The 23,764-nt window shown below is 38.5% G+C and overlaps 1 protein-coding gene across 1 annotated transcript in view; it reads left to right on the top strand.

The window, feature by feature from the left end:
- MAP2 (microtubule associated protein 2) overlaps nucleotides 1-23,764 on the top strand; it is a 136,016-nt gene that overhangs the window by 52,062 nt on the left and 60,190 nt on the right. Inside the window, exons 3-4 of the mRNA XM_070758313.1 lie at nucleotides 6,501-6,614; nucleotides 11,560-11,637. Of these exons, the coding sequence (XP_070614414.1) occupies nucleotides 6,501-6,614; nucleotides 11,560-11,637 (192 nt within the window). The remainder of the gene's footprint in view (nucleotides 1-6,500; nucleotides 6,615-11,559; nucleotides 11,638-23,764) is intronic.

The raw sequence follows: 23,764 nt of genomic DNA on the forward strand, positions 1-23,764 counted from the left end.
CAGAAATTTATATATTTAAGAGCCATTAAATCAAGGAACAAAAACTTTAAAAAAAAATTTCATCACTTACATTTTAAGTCTATAAAAGCTGTGGAGAGATTTCAAATGTGTCAGTTTAAGATTCAGTATCATCAATGCTGTGTCTGCATAGTAACAGCCGGCTGTCAGAATCTAGCTCGCGTATCCCTCTCCAGGGTGCTGATTGGGCGCGTAAGCCCAGTTACTTGTAAGCGGGAACTTTCCTCTGTATGTGATTGGTAGCTGCCTCAGAAGGCGTCCTGTATATAAGTCTGTGTACTCATGTCTGTGCTCTTAAGCCTGTACCTGCCCGGTTGGCACGTTCTGATTAAACTTACTTGTTCTGGTAAAGGCCTCAGCTATTATACTGGTGACGAGATTTCAACCCTGCATTTCCATTTCGCATCTGTATCTGCAGTAAGTGACAATGTCTGTACAGCTTACTTTTCCCCCTTTCAACCCACAAGGGGAGACCTGGGATTCCTACGTTGCCCGCTTCGACTGTTTCCTAATCTCAAACGGGTATACCGAGATTTCTGGGGACCGCAAAAGGTCTTATTTTCTCGGTTTCTGCGGCCCCGAAATGTTCGAGATGGCCAGGGCTTTATTCGCTCCAATCTCCATCCACGATGTGCCTTGGGAGACTTTCCTGTCAACTCTCCAAGATCATTATGCCCCAGCCCCGTCCCGTTGTGCCCGGCGCTACGTTTTTTATCAGAGAAACCAGGCAGAGGGTGAATCCATTAATGAGTTTGTGGCCGCTCTCCGCCGGGCTGCCTTATATTGCGAGTTTACGGATTTGAATGATTATTTGCTGGACAGGCTAGTGTTCGGAGTCCGGGATGGCCGCCTTAAACGCCGCTTGCTGGCCACCCGGGATTTGACTTTTCAGACAGCATTAGCTGAAGCTCGTGCTTTTGAGCTTTCCACACAATCTCTGGCAGCCATGGATAGCTCGGTGAACGCAACGGCCAAAGTGCCAGCGGTGCCAGAGACCCCTAAAGCCGCAGCAGAAAAGGAGGTCGGCAGCGAAGCTGAGGAGGAGGAAGTCTGCCGGCTGGGGGCTTCTAGGGGTCGTGAGCCTCCTGCTAGTCGCCCCCGCCCCCCTCTGTCCCCGTGCAGGGGTTGCGGGGGAAACCATTATCGGTCAAATTGCTCGTTTAAAGAAGCGGCTTGCCGGCGTTGTGGGGCCAGAGGCCACATTGTGAGAGTCTGCCGTTCCCGGAGGTCCCCTCCAGCCGCCCCTAGAGAGCAGAGGGAGTTCCAAGGCTTCAATCCCCGATGGCAGAGGAGATTTTCTTCCACCAAGAGGGATGACTGCAATGCCATCTATAGCTGCCCGCGCCCAGCTTCTACATTTGTGAGGAAAACATCAGTTTCTGCAGACAAGATCTCCGTGACAGTTCGCCTGGGAGGCGTGAATTGCTCCATGCAAGTGGACACGGGCTCCGCGCATTCCTTGGTTTCCTGGGCCACCATAAAGAAATGCATGCCCGGCTTGAGCAAGAATCGGTTACAGCCATGTACTGTGACTCTACGGGACTACCAAGGGGCGCCCATTCCGGTGTTGGGGGAAGGGAGATTCCCTGTCATATTCAAATCGTTCATGGGCAGGTTGCCTCTGATGGTGGTGGACGGGCCATTCTCCAGCCTCCTGGGTTTAGACTGGTTTAAGTCCTTGGGGCTTTCTGTTGCGGGGGTGAACGTTGTGAGAGGGGAATCTGTATTTCAGGAGCTTACTAAGGAATTCCCCTCTGTCTTCGATGACAAGCTGGGTTGCTACACCGGAACCCCGATTTCTTTTAGCCTTGACCCCAAGGTACCAGCAGTGAGGCTGAAGCCCCGCAGGGTGCCCATTCCCCTCAGGCCAAAAGTTGATGCTGAATTGGACCGTCTGATTGCCCAAGGGGTGTTAGAGCCAGTTGACCAGGCTGTCTGGGAGACCCCACTGGTCATCGCTTTTAAAGGGGATGGGAGATTGAGACTGTGCGGGGACTATAAATGCACTGTAAATAAGGCCCTGGCTCACCACTCGTACCCGCTCCCAGTGGTGCAGCAGTTACTTCACACTCTGGGTAATGGCAAGATCTTTGCCAAGCTCGACCTATCCCAGGCTTACCAGCAGCTCCCCGTAGACCCCATGACTGCAGAAGCCCAGGCAATTATAACACATAGGGGGGTGTTCAGGTGCCACAGGCTACAATTTGGGGTCTCTATTGCACCGGGTATGTTTCAGGGATTGATGGAGCGGTTGCTGTATGGGCTGGAAGGCACGGTGCCCTACTTTGACGATGTCCTGGTCTTGGGGAGTTCCGAGGACGAACTTCTTCGCAGGGTTAAGAAGGTATTGCTTAAGTTTCAAGAAGCGGGACTGAAGCTCAAATAAAAAAAGTGTGTCTTTGGGGTTCCAGAGGTTGATTTCCTGGGTTTCAGGGTGGATGAAAAGGGAATCCATCCCACCCCTGAAAAGACTAGAGCCATTTGGGATGCCCCCAGACCCCAGTCGAAGGAGGAGCTGCAGGCTTTCCTGGGTCTCTTGAACTTCTATGCAGTGTTTATCCCGCATAAGGCTTCGGTGGCAGAACCGTTGCATAGGCTTTTGGACAAGCGGTCTGCTTGGCACTGGGGGGAGTGGGAAGAAGCTTCTTTTAGAGGGGTCAAAGGGATACTCACCTCAAACAGTGTCCTGGCTCAGTATTCCCCAAGTCTGCCATTAGTTCTCACCTGTGACGCTTCCAGGTACGGAGTGGGGGCAGTCCTCAGCCACAGATTGCCAAATGGCTCGGAAGCCCCTTTGGCGTTTTTTTCTCGGACTTTGGCCACGGCAGAAAGAAACTATGGGCAAATAGATAAGGAGGCATTGGCCCTAGTGGCGGGAGTTCGCCGTTTCCACGAGTATTTGTATGGCAGAAGGTTCGAGTTAGTAACGGACCACCAGCCCTTGTTAGGGTTACTCTCAGGTAACCGCCAGAGCCCAGCTGTGTTGTCTCCGCGTATGACACGCTGGATTGTTTTTTTGGCCAATTACACCTACACATTGGCCTATAAACCGGGTCGTCACATAGCGCATGCCGATGCACTCAGCAGGTGCCCAGTACATGAGGAATTAACAGACCCTGCACCCGCCAGCTCCGTTTTTGCTCTGACAGAAGGGCCATTAGTATTGGCTGCCCCCGAGGTGTCTAGAGAGACAGGGAAAGACCACATTTTAGCCCAGGTAAGGCAATGGGTTTTGAGGGGGTGGCCACTCGCTACCCCAGCTGACCAGTTCATTCCGTTTTTCCGCTGTCGCACGGAGTTTTCAGTAGAGAGAGGAGTTCTTTTAAGGGGTGGCAGAGTGGTTATACCAGGCAAGCTGAGGAACCAGGTGTTGTCCCTGCTGCACAAGGGGCACCCTGGAATAGTTAGAATGAAGGGTCTGGCCAGGGATTACGTGTGGTGGCCAGCATTAGATAAGGAAGTAGAGCAGTGTGTGGCTAACTGTGCTGTTTGCCAGGAGAGCAGGTCCTTGCCCCCACGGGCTGAACCTTTAACATGGGAACCACCATCTAGCCCCTGGACACGCTTGCACATAGATTTGGCCGGTCCCTTCATGGGGCAAACATTTTTAATCACCGTGGATGCATACTCCAAGTGGGTGGAGGTGGCCCAGTTGCAGTCCACTCAGTCACAGGCCATCATAGAATCTTTAATGACCCTATTTGCCACGCATGGATTCCCGGACCTGCTGGTCTCGGATAACGGCCCGCAGTTCACATCTGTCCTATTTGAATCATTTTTAGCGACTGCTGGTATTAGACATGCCTTAACCTCGCCTTGGCATCCGGCTAGTAATGGCCAGGCGGAACGGGCAGTTAGGACAATTAAAGAGTCCCTCAAAAGGTTGCCCCAGAACTCTTGGAAGGCCAGATTGGCTGATGTGCTCATGGCCCAACATACCACCCCATGTGTAACCACGGGAAGGACGCCAGCGGAACTTTTAATGGGTCGCAAATTGCGGATTATACTCGACAGGTTGCACCCAGGGTATGCGGGAACAGTGCAATGGCCAGAAGCAGCCAGGCGTGAGGTGTCCGTAGGAGACGCGGTATTTGCCCGTGCCTATTCGGGCCAAAAGAATTGGGAGAAAGGTATAGTATGCAGGGAACTGGGGCCTCGTTCGTTCGAGGTAGAGCTAAGGGACGGGCGAATTTGGAAAAGACACCTGGATCAGATTAGACTTAATAGAGAGGATAGGTATGGAGACCGGGAAGCCAATGAGTTCCAGGGGGAGTGTTTTCAGGAACCGCCCACGGCAGCAGAAACTTCAAGGAATCCTTCCTCGACGTATAGCAGGGAAGAGGAGGTGGTTCAGGCTCCCAAAACGATCCATCCGGCCGAGATCGTTGGTTCGGAACATTCCACAGAGCCCCGGCGCTCCGAGAGAATCTGTCGCAGACCGGCGTATTTAAAAGATTATGTCTGTGTCAGCCGAAGGGGCAGGAGTGCTGTGTCTGCATAGTAACAGCCGGCTGTCAGAATCTAGCTCGCGTATCCCTCTCCAGGGTGCTGATTGGGCGCGTAAGCCCAGTTACTTGTAAGCGGGAACTTTCCTCTGTATGTGATTGGTAGCTGCCTCAGAAGGCGTCCTGTATATAAGTCTGTGTACTCATGTCTGTGCTCTTAAGCCTGTACCTGCCCGGTTGGCACGTTCTGATTAAACTTACTTGTTCTGGTAAAGGCCTCAGCTATTATAATCAATATCTTGGACTGAACAGGAAATGTACCATAGTAGAAATCTTGACCGTCTGAAGGGGATATGGGATTGAATGGGAAAAAACAGAATGAATCAGTTGATCCACCTATTGCTATGAATGGGATTGTATGAATGATCTGCCTGGACTTCTGGCTTCCACTGGAACAGCAAGTGTCAGGGTGGCCATGGACACTGAGAAGAGTAACTCATCCAATTGGCATCTCTGGGTGTATTCAGAGTGCTGTAATTTGCTGTAAGTGGAACACTGTGGAACATGACTCAGAAGCCTCAACTTGCACAGAATGCTGCAGCTCAGCAGAATGGTCCAGTTTAATAGAATAACACCTTATCTTGAAAAAGTTTCATTGGCTGCCAATAGGCTTTGAGGCCCGAATGGAGTTTTTGAGGATTACTATAAACCTCTGTATAATTTGGGTCTGGATTCTGTTTATATGTTCTAACAGAGAAAATATGCTTTGGGTATTCATCCTTATAAAAGAACAGAGGGGACCCAGAACATAACACTCTCAGCTGTAGTTTCTTCTGTCTGGACTTCAAAGGTTAATTAATTCCATGTGCTTTTAGTTTTCTGGAAACAAGACAGTTCTTGCAATGATGCTATGGCTATTAAGTACTATAGGGATGCAATTCCTCCCCCCTTGTTTGTATAAAAACAGAACGAAGTTTTTCCATTCTCTCACTCTAATCTTAAAGGACAATAACAAATTTTAAACAATTTTGCCAAATTATCTACAAATGTGTCAGTTCCTTATGATACTGAAACAAGAGTCTAAGGGAAGGGAGATTTTCCTGATCATTAGTATTAAAGTGAAACTACCAAAAGCATTTTGTCACCTTAAGCAAAGCATGCTGGGATGTTCTTCCTAAATAAAACCAAACTTAGTAGAAGTACTTTGACAACTAAATCTGATATTAATCTCTCTTCAATAGAAAAAGAGCATAATTGAGCAAGATGGTGGGTGATAGTAATGATGTAACTAACCGATTTGCTGAGATGGTTGACATATTACTTCATTCTGTCTAATACTAAACACCCATGCTTTTATTTAACCTTGAACCTGCCCACATTCACTAACCAAATCTCAGAACCCCTAAAGACAGTATGCACAGACAGTCCTCTTTTTTAAAATTAGCAATTAAGTCTATACAGTACTAATCACTTGGTAGGATAATGCTTTCCTGCCACAGATTAAGTATTCTAAATAAAGAGTTTTCAAATAATTTCACTATAGTGCTTGGGAAGGGGATCTGCAGTTCTCCAAATGTTGCTAAACAGCAGTTCCCAACAACCAATGAATAGGAAGGGAGTAATATCTGAAGGATTTAGATTGTTCATTCCAGCTGAAGTACAAGTACTGCTCTTCAACATTTTTGATGTAAATGCAGTCATGGAGACTAGAATTAATAATAACTATATGTGGAAAGGTAGGCAGGTAGGTAGGTAGGTAAATGGATGGATGAATGGATGGATGGGTGATATCATACATAGGCAGGCAGACTTTCTTTCTTTCTTTCTTTCTTTCTTTCTTTCTTTCTTTCTTTCTTTCTTCCAGCAGTACTAAATTAGCAAAATAGAGTAAGTTGAGCATAAGGTATTATGGAAAAGTGCTTTCAGAATTGCAACCTAGATCCAAAATAATTGTATGTGCATGTGTCTTTCTTACTGTCTTCCTATATCATTAACATGCTTTTGTTTGCCTTGTTGCTAATCTTCCATCTGTCCCAGAAGAAGTATCTGCAAGAATAGTCCAAGTAGTAACTGCTGAAGCTGTGGCAGTTCTGAAAAGTGAACAGGAAAAAGAAGCCCAGTTCAAAGGTCAGCCAGCGCAATTTCCTTTAGGTAAAGCAAATTATCTTAGATGTATGTTTGTGGTGTGTTGAATTATAGCTTTCCCATTTTTAAAAATTGTGTAATTTATTTTATTTTTAATACCTGAGAGCTGACTCATTTAGAACTATTTTGCAGCTTTTTAGGAAAGATAGAAAGGTTACAGTCCATTTTTTGATGATTTTTATATAAATAATACAAACTTCAAAATAGGATGTTTATTCTTTAAATATTTTTTAACTTTCCCAGCAATCAAAATAAGGGGCAATGGATAAAAAACCCCAATGGAATATATTGGAGGTGAGAAATCTAGGTTTAGGGCCCTGTTTGGTCATATTGCTCATGCAGTTACTTTGGGTCAATATACTGTATCTCACAAGCATGTGAGGATAAGGTTTGGAGCAGTAGTGGGTTCTAAAACCCTTTACTACTGGTTCATGCTCGTGATGCCTCTGTGCATGCATAGAAGCATACTGGGCAGAGCCTGCCACCAGCGGTACTACTGGTTCTTAGAACCAGGCCAACCCAAGAGCAACCAAATGGGACATAAATATTTCTATATATAAATAAGCATGTTTAGTTACACATATCTATGCACATGCATAAATTGATAGACTGTCAAATTTTAATCAGTTGTCCAAACCTCTGCAGGTTTAAAAGAAAAATTGTTCCTGAGAGTTGGGGGCTTGCTGTAAATATTAATAGAAATAAAAAATAGAACATAAATCAATTAAAAGGGGTGTCTGCTTTTAGGAACAAATATATTTTCTGTGAGCAGAAAGCTGTAGTTACATTCAATTCATTTCATCCTGAAATTTAAGCACACATTTAATCCCTCCCTCCCTCCCTCTCTCATTCACTCACTCTCTCACAAGAATAATAATTTCTGAACATAGTATGGATACTAAACCTTTATATCAGTAATGGGTTTCATTTACCTTTGTTGCTGGTTCGGAGATGTGAGCTCATGCACACGCCACTTCTGATGTGCAGATCTTCTGTTATGACGTCTGGGTGGGTGTGCCACTATCAATTGCCCTACAGAAGGGTGAACCAGTAGCAATCCACCACTGCTTTATATATAATAGATTCATTTTCCTATTGATTCAGCTTTAATCTGCGTATCTTACAGAAACCATAAATAAGACTAAAAAGTGGTTTATTCTGTAATAATGTAAATTGGTCAAAGGAATGTTTAAGTTTGCCTGGTTGTTGCCTAGTATTTCAAGAGAAAGTCTAGGAAATATTACTTAGGTATATTTAACACTGATTTCTGCTCAAGCCATTCTTATGCTCCTGTGCCACTTACATTATGTCATCTACCACCAAAAAGACAATTAATAGGAAGCTAGCATCATAATTTTTATTCTGGTCTTAAAAACTTAGCTGGCACTTATTTAAACAATGAAGATGATGCCAGAAAAAAATTGTTTAAATTGTAATCAATGATATATGAAAATAATAAATTACAGTACTGGTCTCTCAAATTCACATGTGAATTTTAGATGTGATTTGTAAAACCCTTCCAAACTTTATAATCAAGCATTAGAAACATAGAAACATAGAAGGTTGACAGCAGAAAAAGACCTCATGGTCCATCTAGCCTGCCCTTATATTATTTCCTATATTTTATTTTAGGATGGATATACAGTATCTTTATCCCAGGCATGTTTAAATTCAGTTATTATGGATTTACCAACCATGTCTGCTGGAATTTTGTTCTAAGCATCTACTACTCTTTCAGTAAAATAATATTTTCTCACGTTGCTTCTGATCTTTCCCCAACTAACCTCAGATTGTGCCCCCTTGTTCTTGTGTTCACTTTTCTATTAAATACAGTTCCTCCCTGAACCTTATCTAACCCTTTAACATATTTAAATGTTTTGATCTTGCCCCCTCCTTTCCCTTCTGTCCTCTAGATTGAGTTCATTAAGTCTTTCCTGATAAGTTTTATACTTCAGATCTTCCACCATTTTTTAGCCCATCCTTGGACCCATTCAATTTTATCAATATCTTTTTGTAGGTGAGGTCCCCAGAACTGAACACAGTAATCCAAATGTGGTCTCACCAGCACTCTATACAGCGGGATCACACTCTCCCTGTTCCTGCTTTTTATACATCTAGCTATGCAGCCAAGCATTCTACTTGCTTTCCCTACCGCCTGACCGCACTGTTCACCCATTTTGAGACTGTCACAAATCACTACCCCTAAATCCTTCTCTTCTGAAGTTTTTGCTAACACAGAACTCCCAATACAATACTCAGATTGAGGATTCCTTTTTCACAAGTGCATTATTTTACACTTCTCTGTCAGCTATACTTCCAAACTCTTTAAACCTCCTATAAGCAGACTTTTTTTCATTGACTATAATCCTTATATCATTACTAAACCATAGTGGTTTCTTCCTCCTTTTACCTTTAGTTATTTGCCTTACATACAGTCCAGTGGCCTTTAAAATGGCCTTTTTTAAATACAGTCCACTGGGCACTCACTCCTGCCGTTTTATCCCTCCCCTTTAATACATTATTTAAATATGTCCCCATTTCATTGAAATTTGTTTTTCTGAAATCCAATACTTTGGTTGTAGTATAGGATTGTTCACAATCAGTTTTTATATCAAACCACAAACATAGGTAGTCACTGTAACCTAAATTTTATCCCACTTTAATCTCTGAAACCCAATTCCCATTTGTAAAAACTAAATCTAGAATATTCTCCCCTCTAGTCGGTGTCTTAACCAGCTGTGCCAGAGCTGCTCCTATAAGGGCCTCTACTATATTCTTACTTTTGCATAAGGGCACTAGGGATATTCCAGTCAATGTTAGGCATGTTGAAATCACCCATAACCACAATATCTCCTTTTACTGCCATTTGGGTAATTTCATCTATCATCATGTTGTCATAATCCTCAGATTGCCCTGGAGGCCCATAGATCACCCCAATTCTAATGACAGAACCCTCTTTAGTTTGCATGCAAACCCAGAGAGTCTCCAGCTCTTTGCATGTGTTTTGAATGTGTGTTGCTTTTAGACTTTCCTTAACATAAATTGCTATTCCACCTCCCCTTCTCTCTACTCTATCCTTCCTATACAATGTATATCCTGGTATGGATATTTCCCATTCTTTGGAGTTCTTAAATTATGTCTCAGTTATGGCAACCAGATCCAAATTATCTCTAGATATTATGGCCATTAACTTACAGAGTTTGTTGCTCAAGCTTTGAGCATTCATGCACATTACAGGAAGAACATTATTATCATTATTAGTTTGGCCCTTATCATCAACAATTACATCTATTTTATTTACAGCTCCCTTTTCATAAACTTCAACAAACTGATTTATCCTTATTGGTTGGGGACAGAAATTATCCACATCAGTTACATCTCTGTCCCCTTTACCTAGTTGAAATGCCTGTCCCAAAAAGTTCTGAATCCCTCACCAAGCACCTGGGTACCCCTGTATGATGGATGCAAACCATCTCTATTAAACAACTCCCTATTAGACCACCTACTGACATCATGACTAACATAGCCAAAACCTTCAGCTTTACACCACTACCTTAACCACATATTAAACTCTGCAATACAAGTTGTTTTATCCTCCTGACCACAAACTGGTAACACCTCTAAGAAAGTCACTGAATCAGTTATTCTGCCCAGCTCCATGCTAAGACATTGAAAATCTCTTTTTCTAGATTAACGTTTCTCTGGGACAAATCATTTGTGCCAAGATGCACCACCACATCAACGTTATTAACTTTACTCACAGCCTTGACAATATTGACGGGTCTGCGGAGAGGGGCGGCATACAAATCTAATAAATTATTATTATTATTATTATTATTAGTAGTAGTAGTAGTAGTAGTAATCCGCCTCCTGTCCCTGCTGGCAGTGGCCCTTGGGAGACACCTCATCATCTTCACCACATCCTTACTCTGTCCCAAATCAACATCTCTAACTGTGGAGTCACCCACAAGAAAATGCGTCCCCTTTTTATTTCTACTAACTGCACTTGATGGTTTGGTAACACTATGCAACAACTTCCCCTTGGAACATCCCCCCATACTCTGCCTGAGGGACCTCGCTAATATCCACAACAACCTTACCAATTAAATCCGCAAGAACATTATAGGAGTTAGATACAGAGAGACCAAAATTGCTACATCTGTGCTCCACTGCATGTAATCTTCCTGAACCAGCAGTTGTCCACACAGCCCTTCTCCTCAAGGGGCGCTGAGGAAGTGGAGGCTGCACACATGGCTGCATTACAGCACGTGGCTGGGATAATCTTTCCACTTCTGACTGCAGGGTACAAACTAAGGACTGCAACCTAGAGATCTCGCCATATAAACTAGATGTCCTTGTGCAAAGAGGGCAGCACCCCAAGTTCCACAAGGTACTATGGAACACAACTGCCAAACAAATGTTACACTGCACCAAGCCAGACATCTTAACAATTTATTGAAAAACAATACTTACCAAGAAAATCAACAATGCCTATCGGTATTGGTTTGTAGTTATATGGTTTGTGCGCTGTTAGGCATGTGGGACAATACCTTTCTCTCCTCCTTCTCTCACTAGGTCTCAGGTCCTAGCCAGCAGGTGTTGCTCTGGCCTCTGTAAACTGAAAATGCAATTGTTTGATTTTTCTTTCTTTCTAGGTTTTATTGTCATCTAAGATTTACAATGTTAATTATCCAAAGAGCTGCCATGTCAGCCAAGCACCCCCACATAGAAACATTTATGCATATTTGTATTTGTTTATAAATGCACAAGTTTTAATTTTAATTGAGTGGGTAGTTCAGTTGTACAATATTAAAAACTCTTGAGATTAACTTGAACTCATGAAATTCAATTTATTGGATACAGACTGAAACAATGGAGTTTGACTCCAATAGTATATTTTGGTTTTAGATTAATTAATAGGTGTGTTTTCTTTCTATTGTTTAATCATTAGCAGTTGAAGAAACAGCTAACCTGCCTCCTTCTCCACCCCCATCACCTGCGTCAGAGCAGACTGGAACCCTGGAAGAAGGTAAGAGTTTCCTCGGGTTGCATTCACAATGTTGGTGCATTTTTGAGAAGAGAAATCCAGAGACCCTGCTGAAAGAGAGAGAAAGGTAGGAAGAAGATTCTTTAAGTGTTAACTTATAGATTGACTGGGTGGGGTTTCAAAAAATAACCAAAAGCATATAACAATGCAGGCTTAACTTAAATTTGTATGTTGATGAAAGAATGTGTGTGCGTGTGCGCACATGCGTGTGTACACACACACATGCATCTCTATATTTAAGAAACATAAATGAATATGAATTTTCTTTTTATCCCATGAATATTGTAAAAGGCCATGCTAGATTTCACATTTCAAACAGAAAGAAAAGTTCATTAGATGTATCATATTGATCCTGTGGTGAATAATGTTCTTTAAAATGGGCTGTTCTATGCTATTACTAATGAAATCATTTTTTCAACATCTGAGCCAGGCAAGCTTCATTAAGACACAGGCCATCTAGCTGAAGAGGATGCTAAGGTTCTATTTTAGTATAAGAATCTTATATTTCTAGAACTTTTCACAGATAAATTTGAGACTTAATAAGTAAAGTGTTTTTCTAGCCCTTTATTAACATGTTATTGCTAAAAATATTCTACACTGAAATTCTTCCTTTCCCAGATTTATTTTTCTAATACAAAACTTGTCTGGTGTACTGAAACTGAAAAAATCATTAGATTTTGAAATATTCTATTTATTTTGAGTTTATATATATATAAAAGAAACAAACAGAATTCTATTTGCTTTACTGTATTTGCACTTATTCTGTGAAGATACATTTATTAGGAACCTATAGATGCAGGAGTGTGATGAGAAAGAAATTAGCAAATTAAATTATCTTCTATTTTTATATTTTATTTGAGATCAACAATTCTTCAAATAATATTGCAACTTCTTTTTCCTTTGGTACATCCATAAGCTAATTTATTTCTGTCCATGTGGACGCCATAAGGAACGGCTGTGAAGTATAAGAGGAAGAGCTATTAAGAAGGCAACAATTGGATAAGCAGGTCTTGAAGCCAGGTCAAGAAATTAGTTTGAATAAATGTCTCAGACAGACCCTTGGCTAATTTTCAGTAAGATAAAGTGAGAAGCACAGTCATACTTGCAATATTCAGTTACTATAACTGTTACAATAAAAATAATCCTGATCTATATGGCTTTTATTTCTTAGGCTGATCTATCTTGTAGGGCACTCCATTGAAGCTAAGCTTACTTCTCTAGGTTTAAAATGTGAGATTATGATGAAACTTTTATTTCCATTCCAGCCTCAAATTCTCAAATTGTGGGCTTGCAAACAACATAGGTGGGGATAAAAGGGCTTTAAAGAACTGTTTGTGTTTGTGCAAGCACAAGCACAAGGGGAGCACTGTTGCAACTTGTTCCACAGGTCCAGTTGTCTTATCAAAATCATTCTTAGTTACAGAAGCACTGTGATTTCTAGCTGGTTTACTGCTAATGACTTCTGATGTGGGACTAAACCTGAAGACTTTTGAATATCCATGGAAGTGTATACATTAGGAAGGGTCAATTTTTTATCCATTAATTAATATTTCTGGCTTTTAAATGGAAAATGAAGAAAACTGATGATGATTACCATATTTTTCGGAGCATAAGACGCACTGGAGCATAAGACGCACCTAGATTTTAGAGGAGGAAAACAAAGAAAAAAGTATTCTTAACCAAATGGTGTAGTAATATATTATTTAATAAAATGCCAGTGTAGCAGAATACTTTTTACAACTAGGTACACTTTTTACAAACTTCAAACTTGACATCTTTAAGACTAGTGGACTTCAACTCTCAGAATTCCTCCTCCAGTGATGCTAGCTCAGGAATGGGAGTTGAAGTCAAACAAGTCTTAAACTTGCCAAGTTTGATGACCTTTGCATCCCTAACCCCTAACTCAGGGTTCTTCAAACCTGACAGTGTTAAGAGTAGTGGAGTCCAACTTCCAGAGTTCCTTCTCCAGTCATGCTAGATAGGGTAATTAGAAGAGAAAAACAGTCCTGTTTTTGCCTGGTTTTTTTGCAAAGATTGGGTAGGCAAAGGATCTGGGAAGCCTGCAGACAGCTCCTAGATGCTAGGGAATGGCAAAAATGCTGCCGTTTTTGTAAAAAACAGGCCATTTTTGGCCATTTTTTCATAAAAATGGAGACATTTTTGCTTTCCCCCAGTTCCCAGGAGCACTCTGCAGGCTTCCCAGACCCTTTGTCCACCCCACTTTGTGAACAAAACAGGTAGAAAATGGCTGATTTTTGGCAAAAACAGGGCATTTTTGCCATCTGCTAGCACCCGGGAGCTCTCTGCAGATGGGAGCAGGGCTTCAGGACAGCAAAAATGGCTGTATTAGGTGTATAAGATGCACCAACGTTTCCACCCTTTTTTAGGGAAAGGAAAGATGCATTTTATACTCTGAAAAATACGATACTTTGCCTGTAATGCTGATGAAACTAGCCTCAGAAAATGCATTGAAGTTTATTTTAATAAATCTAGATAAGTGATACATGTTTACTTGTTAGTAAGATTGTAATAGCTTTTAGTAAGTAGTACACTTCTTAATTATCTAATCCTAAACCCAATGAAATCATTAGTTTTACTCATGAATCAGACACATAACTACAATTATCATTTTTACAATATCATAAAGTTTGATAACTTTTGCTTCAAGGTATTAAAGAGTTTGTAGTCTTAAAATTCTTCAATTTAAATATTCAGGAAACATACATAATATTGCATGCAGGAAAAGAAACTGCCCTAAAGATGTTTGAAAATATTATTTTTTAAACATAGAACATCCAGGCCAAACTTATAAACATTTCCTACATTTTCATTTCCATAAATGCTATTTTTCTCAGGGGATTGCAAGATAAATCTAGGATGAAACTACTGGTACTGTATAAATGTTTTTCATCCATTTGCAAGCAATTTTCTAACCAATTTTTGGGCACTTTGGGATTGAAATATGGATACTTGAAATTAAATAATTCAAAGGAAATTATACACTACAGTCACAAACATAAAGAGTTTTGTTAAGATCATTTTTCCTTAAGACAAAACATCCTTAAGATTATTTTGAACTATAACAATAGAAAAGAAGAAATGGATGCTTGGCAATTGCTTGTGTTAAAGCAGCTTCACATGAAGGGCCAGTTGCCTAATGACGTCTTCCATTTAACTGTTTCCATAATAATCTTTTTTACTCCATACAAGCAATACTCATTTTTAAAATTCAAGTTGAAATAATGATTACATTTGTTTTAGACTATGGGCAAATCTGCATTTCAGAAGGTGAGCTTGATAATAGGATACAATAGGATATAAAATCAGTTATATTAACATAATTATATTAACAACCTACTCTACAATTTGTAGATTTTTTATTCATGTTTTTAATCATGTTTATTATTATAATTTTATTTATGTTTATTTTTGTGATTCCATCAATTATACATTTTAAATCATTAACTTGAATGAATTATATTAAATTAATATGACTAATTTTGTTTCATTCATATTTCTTTTAACAGAAACTTGTAATTGGATACTTTCATACTATAGGGATCAATCTACGGTATATCTTCATTGTCTTTTTTTTAAAAAAAGAAACATTTAAAAAAAATCTTCTAAGCAATATCATTATTAGTTTTTTGTATAAGGTAGGATGCAAAATTTGAGTTTTGTCATGCAAACAATGTTTGATGAGGTAAAGAATTGTTGCATTAGGTAATACTTTAATAATATGCAAATATATCTTTAAATATATTGATTCATATTGATATTGCTAAAATAGAATTGTTAATTGATAGTCATTTCTAGTTCTATTATTATTTTATATTTAAAATGAGGGTGGATGCTGTTGAATGTTGTTTCAGTTATCACTCAGTTATATTTCTTGCAGCTCCCAGAAATGGTCCAAAAGATAGCCAAGTGTGTATTGAATATACTGTATTAAATATAACCAGGTTGGAAAAGCACATGTTACTTAATTAGCTAACATAGAAATGAATGACCTTTTCCCTACTATTATTCCCATGTGCATTTCAATTATTACATAATTTCCATTGGCTCAGTTTCTTACGATAAAATACTATCTAAATTACTCCCTTGGCTTATAGGAAAACACCTTCTTTTTCTTGACATTTTATACAGCATGCCGAGTTACTGGTCTGTATTCAGAGAAAGTTTCAACTGTGACCAGAAAATTGGCTTTGAAAAGTGCTGTTGCTTTTCCACTCATTTAAATTTGTATAACTCTAGAGCTGATTAATCTCCAGGAGTTTTAAGGCTTTCAAATGCCAAATGTATTTAACTGTAGTTTACTTAGTTTTTTTAAAAAATGAAATATTCCTGGGTCACTGTGACTCAGTAGATCAAGTTGTTCCTAAAGTTCCAACTGATAACTTGAATTCATTATTTCTGTTTTTAAAAATACCTATATCTGTAATAGTGAAAATTAAGCTTCTAGAAATTAAGTACAAAGTAAGAATATTTGTTAGGAACCATGCAGCCACCGGTACAATTCAAATATATTTATTCAGACTGCGTTTTAAGATCATACACATTCTCTATGACAAGTTGCAAAAAAAGCAGTTTATACATTTGTAATTTCTTTCAATTTTGAAAATTCAAAATAAAAATAAAAATTCAGCATGAGCACTTTTATTAGTTCTACTAATACAGGCAGAAGGAAGTCCTGCTGTATATAGCAGCAATTACTTGTGGGTAGACGTGCCCAAATTTCAGCCAAGTAGATTAAATTGTAGATTTTGAGTTATGTAAGTGATTGTTAATGTCCATATAGCCTAGTTCTCACAGTAGTAGTGCTGAAAGATACATCTATTTCCAACAAACAGAGGAAGGAAGGAAGATTTGGAAACCTCAGAACTCTTGTAAAAGTGCCAGAGACAATCTATCTCCCTTAAAAGAAGTCTGCTGAAGGGCTAGAAGCTCTACTGGCTTGAATATGGTACCTGTGCTGTGTGGAGTTGGGAGCCTTGCCCATCAATGGTGGCACAGTGGTTAGAATGCAGTATTGGAGGCTAATTCTACTGATTGCCAGCAGTTCGATTCTCACCGGCTCAAAGTTGATTCAGCCTTCCATCCTTCTGAGGTGGGTAAAATGAGGACTCAGATTATGGGGGGCAATATGCTGACTATGTAAAGCACTTAGAGAGTGCTGCAAAGCACTGTGAAGTAGTATATGAGTCTAAGTACTATTGCCTGTTTAAAACAACATAAAAGGTCATTGAGATTTTGTTGGAATTTTATATAGATTTTTATTAATTTATATTGTGACATACAAAGAGAATACAAAAGTAAATATAGGGAAATTAGGAAAAGAGAAAAGGAAGGGGATAGTGGGGGAAAGCAAGAGGAAAAGAAAAAAAAGTAATTGGCTTCCAACTCCTTTGGCACAATAAAATAAGGCATTAACATCTACCGTCAACTTTTTACTTTTTCATAATAATATAAAATAGCCATTTCTTCTTTTTTAGGGTCTAAATTTTTATTGTTTTTCCACACCTTACAGAGATTCAAATTCACATACCTCAAATTAGAATACAATACAATATAATATCAAATGTCAAATTCTTAATCCAAATTTCTTAATTATTTATCCAATTTATTTATCCAATTTATCATTCATCCTGTGCTACCTCCTTTTCAAATCCTATCATCCGTATTTCAGATATTCTCCTTTGCCCTGATTTGAATTCAAAGTGCCTTTAGCTATCTCAATTTCTCGTGGCTAAAATAGCCATTTCTATAATAACTAATCTATCTAATCAGTAAAACCCAAAATCAGAGGTTCATTTTTTTTCCACCTTAAGGTTAAAGTCCAGAAATGGTTTCCAAGTAGAAATGAAAGTATTTGTATTTTTTTTTTGATCAGCAGTCAGTTTAGCCATCTCTACTAACTCTATCAGTTTTTGTAGCCATTCATCTATTCTGGGGATCAAGGTGACCTTCAATTTCTGTGTGTAGAGTAGTCTTGCTGCTGTCAACATATATAACATCAGTTCTGAACTTTTTTCCCAAGTCTTTTTCCCAAGTCTTATTCCATTAAATTCAAACTAAAACTCTCTTATCTTCTTTCTATATTCACTTTAAGAATTATCTGTATCAAGATATGAATTATACTCCAATATTTCTTTGGTTTATCACACGTCCACCATAGATGATTAAAAGTCCCTTCTTTACATTGACGTTTCCAACATTCAGCTGAAGTTAAATACCAACAATATATCATATTTTCTTTTAAATTATAATTTAATGTAAACTTTAAACTTTTATTCTACATATTCTCCCACTGTCCAAGCATTACATTATATCCCAAATTCTTGCCCACTGAATCATATAATATTTTATTTGTTCATTTTCCAGATTTAAATTAAATAAGACTTTATAGACTTTAGCAATTCTTTGTTCATCACTACCATATAGTAGAATTTCCAGTTAATTTTTTAACAAAGTTAAACCCATGATTCTTTTTATCTGATTTAAATCTTTCTTTCCATTGTAAATATGTAAACCAATGACAAACATGATCTTTTGATTCTAGTTCCCCCTTAGGCTTGAAGGTAGGGTTCCCTAAGTTGAAAGATATTATTTTACCATAAGTCCATCAGTTCGGCCTTGTCTCCATTTCTTTTCTTTTAAAAAAAGCTTCCTGTTATGAAACCAACACCTTAGTGGAAAACCATGTTTTATATTTATTCCAAACTCTTAGGTCTGACAAAATGGTTGTTGAAGTCAACATTTACTTTAACTTTGTCATACCATAAATAACTGAGAGAAATATACTCAAAAATTCAACAGGAGACCAATGAATAATATATTGATCATTTATTGGAAGGAAAAAAACATTAAGAGTAATAGCTTTTGTAAAAGGTCTTAGCAGGAATCTGGGAGTCCCCTTAGCCAAGGAACATTCTGGTCTGAATTCATCATATAAATATTTTTTGTTGTTACAGACAAACAATGATCTTACTCCTATTTAATTGTCTAACCATGTTATATAACATTTTGGCATCTTTTCAGGTGATTTCCCAGCATAGAAAACCCAAAAAAAACATTTGCCCATTGCATCAGCTTATCCTTGTCCGACACATCCTTTCCTGCCCATGTCAGCTTTAAGTACCTTGTTATTTCCCTTTTCTGGGAATAGAGCTGACATGCAACTTTGTCTTGGTTATATATAATATAATATGTCATACAATATGGCGATGCTCTTGCTCTTTTATTGCAAGAATAATATTCCACTTCTCTCAGTAACTGTGACAACCAGATCTTAATTCATGACCTACTAAGTTCACTAGCCTCTTATTCTGAAGGTTTACTCATTCTTTTAACCAGACCAAATATCAGGCATCAAAATATAATTTCAAATCCAGACCCCCTCTTTCCTTAGCATCTTGCAGTAGTCTGTGTCTAGTTCTTGAGGTTTTTTTTTAACTTGCCATATAAATTTTGAGATAGCCTTCTGTCATTGTTTAAATGGAATATCATTTACAAGTATTGGTAGTGTCTGAAACAAAAAGAGCATCTTTGGTAAGCTATTCGTCTTAATTACAGAGACTGCAATTTATCCCATCTTTTTTTTTTTTTTAATTTTATTTATTGATTTTTAACAATTTAAAATCACACAACATAAAACAGTGCATAGTGAAATGTGAATTGTGCCCATCACCCCGACATACACACATTCCCCACCACCAAATTGGGGGTATTTCTTTTTTAATCCACTTAACCCAAGAGCAATATATCTGTCTACATATTATAGAGTGATTCTAGTTTATTTCTTGTAGCTTGGTCTCGGATTCTGCTCGTCATATATCGTCTTACCTTGTCCCACCGTCCAATCAGCTGTCCCAAATCAGTTTCATTATCCAAATTTATCCTTTTTTCCATAATTTCAAATTGAATATGATCCACCATGTACCTATACCAATTTTGCATTGTCCATTTTGTCGCATCCTTCCAACCCAAAACTATTACTGCCTGAGCACTTTCTATTGCTGCTTTTTTTATTTCTCTAAATTCTCCCATCGCATTGCTTTTTACTAATACTGCCATTTCCTTAGTGATTGTCCATTGTATATTTAACATTCCATTGATATCCTCTTTCACTTTTTGCCAAAATTCCTGCACTATCGGGCATTCCCAAAACATATGCATAAACACTCCTTTATCTTGACAACCATGCCAACAATTCCCCCTAACATTCTGCTGAAAATGTGCAAATTGAACGGGAGTAAAATACCACTTATGTAATATTTTCCTTCTCATTTCCCTAATTCTTGTATTTTTAATTTTCCTTATATCTTCTACTATATTTTCCATTTCTTGTACCTCTACTAATATCTCATTTTGCCACCATTTAGTCAATCCATCAATCGTGTCCCCATCTGACTGTACTAGCAGTTTGTATATATTAGTTGCCTGCGCCTTTATCCCCTCACTTTTTTCTCTTATTATTTTCTCTAACACTGTCTCCTCCCGCCATAATACTTCTTTATTCTCCCTTTCATTTAGATATTTACATATTGCATTTATTTGTAGCCACCTTCCCTTACCTAACCACCATTCTATGCGATTTCTACTTGGCCTGCCATCCTTCTCGTATAACTGTTCTATCTTAGTTATCCCTCTTCCCTTCAACTCTCCTATAACCCTGTTTAAGTTAATTTCGTTTTCTCTATTTATTACATAAAGCGATGACAGTTTAGATTTATATAATCCTATTTTCCCTTGCCATTTTTTCCAAATTTCCATAGTCCCTTTCATTGGGCCTATTAATTTTCCTATATCTCTCCTATTCCACTTCCTAAAAATTAATTCTCTATTATTCATCCCGTTTATCTGTTTTTCCAATTTCGCCCATTTATTTTCACTTAATTGCAACTCCATTAACCTTTCCATTTGAAAAGCTTCCCTATACAGCTCCAAACATGGAACACCCCATCCCCCCTCTTTTTCATTCGCAATTAACCACTTTTTTCTTATTCTTGGTCTCTTATCTTCTTCAATCCAATAATTTAATTTTTTGTCCCACTCTTTAACCTTACATACCGATAACCCCCCCGACAGCACCTGAAATAGGTACATCATCTTGGGAGCTATCATCATTTTTAAAGCTCTTATTTTAGAGAGTCTCCTTAGCTTTTTATCTTTCCAGCTCCTCATCTGTTTCAACATTTTCCTCCATGTTATTCTATAATTAATCTCTTCCATTTTCACTGGGTTTTTTAATAACCAAATTCCCAAATATTTTATTTTTTTAAGTCCTAATTTCAACCCTGATTCTTTCCTAATTTCTATCTGTTCTCTCGGATCTGTATTTAAACACATAATCTCTGATTTTTCCATATTAACCGACAGTCCCGATTCCTGCTTAAACTCTTGTAAAATATTTATTATACCTTTAATCATCTCCATCGGGGTCTGGGTCAATATAATTGCATCATCTGCAAATAAATTTATTTTCATTTCTAATTTCCCTATTCTATATCCTGCCCAAGTGTTATCTTGTCTTATCTTATTAGCTAAGATCTCTATTGCTATTACGAATAATTTTGGAGACAGAGGGCATCCCTGCTTGGTGCCGTTTAATATTTTAATACTCTGCGTTCTTTGTCCATTCACTCTTATATATGCTTCATTTCCTTTATAAATCTCTTTTATAGTTTCACAAAATTTTTCCCCCATATTTAATTTGTTACATAATTTATATAAATAACTATGGTTAACTTTATCGAACGCTTTATAAACATCTAATTTCAAAATTCCCAATTTCCTTTTAGTAGCGGTAGCATGGTGCATCACATTCATTACATTTCTAATTGGTTCACTTATTTTCCTTCCCTTCACGAATCCATATTGATCCTCTTCAATTATTTTTGGTAAAATATTTTCTAATCTATTTGCCAGTATTTTCATAAATATTTTATAATCCTGATTTGCCAAACTGATCGGACGGTAAGACCCAGGCTCTCTTAAATCTCGACCCATCTTCGGAATGGTAACAATTTCTGAAAGCTTCCATGTCTGCGGGATATCACGATTTGACAATATATTATTAAACAATTTCCCCAAATGCGGCAGCAAAACATTCACATAAGTTTTATAAAATTCCCCTGTAAACCCATCTGGGCCCGGTGCTTTGGCTTGTTTTAACCCTTTAATTACTCTAGCAATTTCATCTTGTGTAATTTCTGCATTCAAAATTTGTTTGTCTTCTTCACTTACTATTTTACCAACCTTGAGGACTTCTATCTTCACTTGCTCCTCTTTATACAAATCTTCATAATATTTCCTCATTATCTCCTCTAACTGGTCATTACCATATCTAACCACTCCACTGGTGTCCCTCAATGCTAAAATACATGATTTTTCTTTCCTCTTCTTCAGATATCTCGCCATTTGCTGCATTGATCTTGTCCCCCAACTCTGTATTTTTTGTCGCATCGCCATTCTCATCTTATTCCATTTAATCTCATCATACACCATCAACTGTTTCTTTTTCAATTTCAGTAAACTATTCCAATCTCTACTTTTCGTCATTCTTAACTGCTCTTGTATCAAATCTATTTCCCTTATCTTCCTTTCCCTCTCTCTACCCCACCTCTTCCTAATATCTGCTTCCATACATATGCATTGTCCCCTCATGAAGGCCTTACATGCATCCCATACAATTGATTGTTTAATACCACCCACATCATTAATTCTAAAATATTCTGATAACTCTGTTTGCAATTTCTCTTTATCTTGTTCCCTAGCAGTTACAACTGCATTATATCTCCAAATTTTTTGATTTCGTTCCTGACCTATTTCCAATTCTGCCAATAGTGGGGCATGATCTGATATCCATATACTTTTAATGTCCACTTTTTTAACTTGTATATTACCTCCCCTGTTCATTAATATGTAGTCTATGCAGCTAAATGTGTGATATCTTGCTGAATAATATGTAGCTCTGTTTAAAATATCTGCATGTAGATCCACCATATTAAGTCTATTTAAATGTAACATCCTGCTATTTGCATTCCCATTTGTTAATTGCATATTAAAATCTCCTGCCAAAAAAGTTGAGCCCTCCTTAAAATTGTCTAACTTCTTCTTAGTATTTATTATAAATTGTTTTGTTTTCCCATTTGGGGCATAAATTGCTGCTAATGTCAACTTCTTTTGATTTATTTTCCCTTTAACAAATATCCACCTTCCTTCTCTGTCTTTCTGAATTCCCACCTCTTCAAAATTAACCCTCTGATGAATCAGAATCGCTGTGCCTCGACTATTTTGCGTTCCTCTTGACTCAAACACCCATTTCCAATTTCTATCATTAATCAAGTTATCCCTTCCTCCCCTTCTTTTATGTGTTTCTGTCAAAATCATAATATCCACCTTATATTGCTTAGCCATCCTTAATATCCTAAAACGTTTCAAATCCGATCCCAAACCATTCACATTTAAAACCATTATCTTACACTCCGTCATAATATACCAAAAACACCCTTTTCCCCTCTTGTTTTGCCCTTGGTTTATATTTTTCCCTTTTCTTTACCCCTATTACCCCCCCCCAACGTGCCTCCCCCTGTGCTCCCCCCACTGAGAGGGGAGAAGACAAGAAAAAACCTTGCCCATACCTGAGGCACATTTTCTGGATTGCGTTCCCACTCAAACTAGCTCCTCTTTCAACCCTTTTTAATTTTATAAAAGAGAAGATTTCTCCCCCCCTCCTTTCTCCTTTAATTAATTCCTTCTTTAATTTCTTCTTTAATTTTAAATTCTTAAACCCCCTTTTTCTTCCCCTTAGACTTCCCCCACTGAATGACAGATATACAGGAATCCCAAGGCATCTCCAAGAAAAATAATAATAATAATAACAACAATAATAGTAATAGTAATAGTAATAATTCTTTTCCTTTTCCTTTCCCCCCCCCCCCACAACAAGACAAGGGACCAAACACCATCACTTTCTGGCTCTCTTCTCACGCTGAGCCCGTGTTCTTCTCTGCTCCTTTCTGATGGCCTCCACCTGCCCGCTTAACTCCTTCAGCTGCTCTTCCCTTCGTCTTTCCTCCTCATCAGGGGTACTCCGACCGTCAAA

The sequence above is a fragment of the Erythrolamprus reginae genome, chromosome 1 (genome assembly GCF_031021105.1).
Source record: "Erythrolamprus reginae isolate rEryReg1 chromosome 1, rEryReg1.hap1, whole genome shotgun sequence".
Taxonomy (NCBI): Eukaryota; Metazoa; Chordata; class Lepidosauria; order Squamata; family Dipsadidae; genus Erythrolamprus; species Erythrolamprus reginae.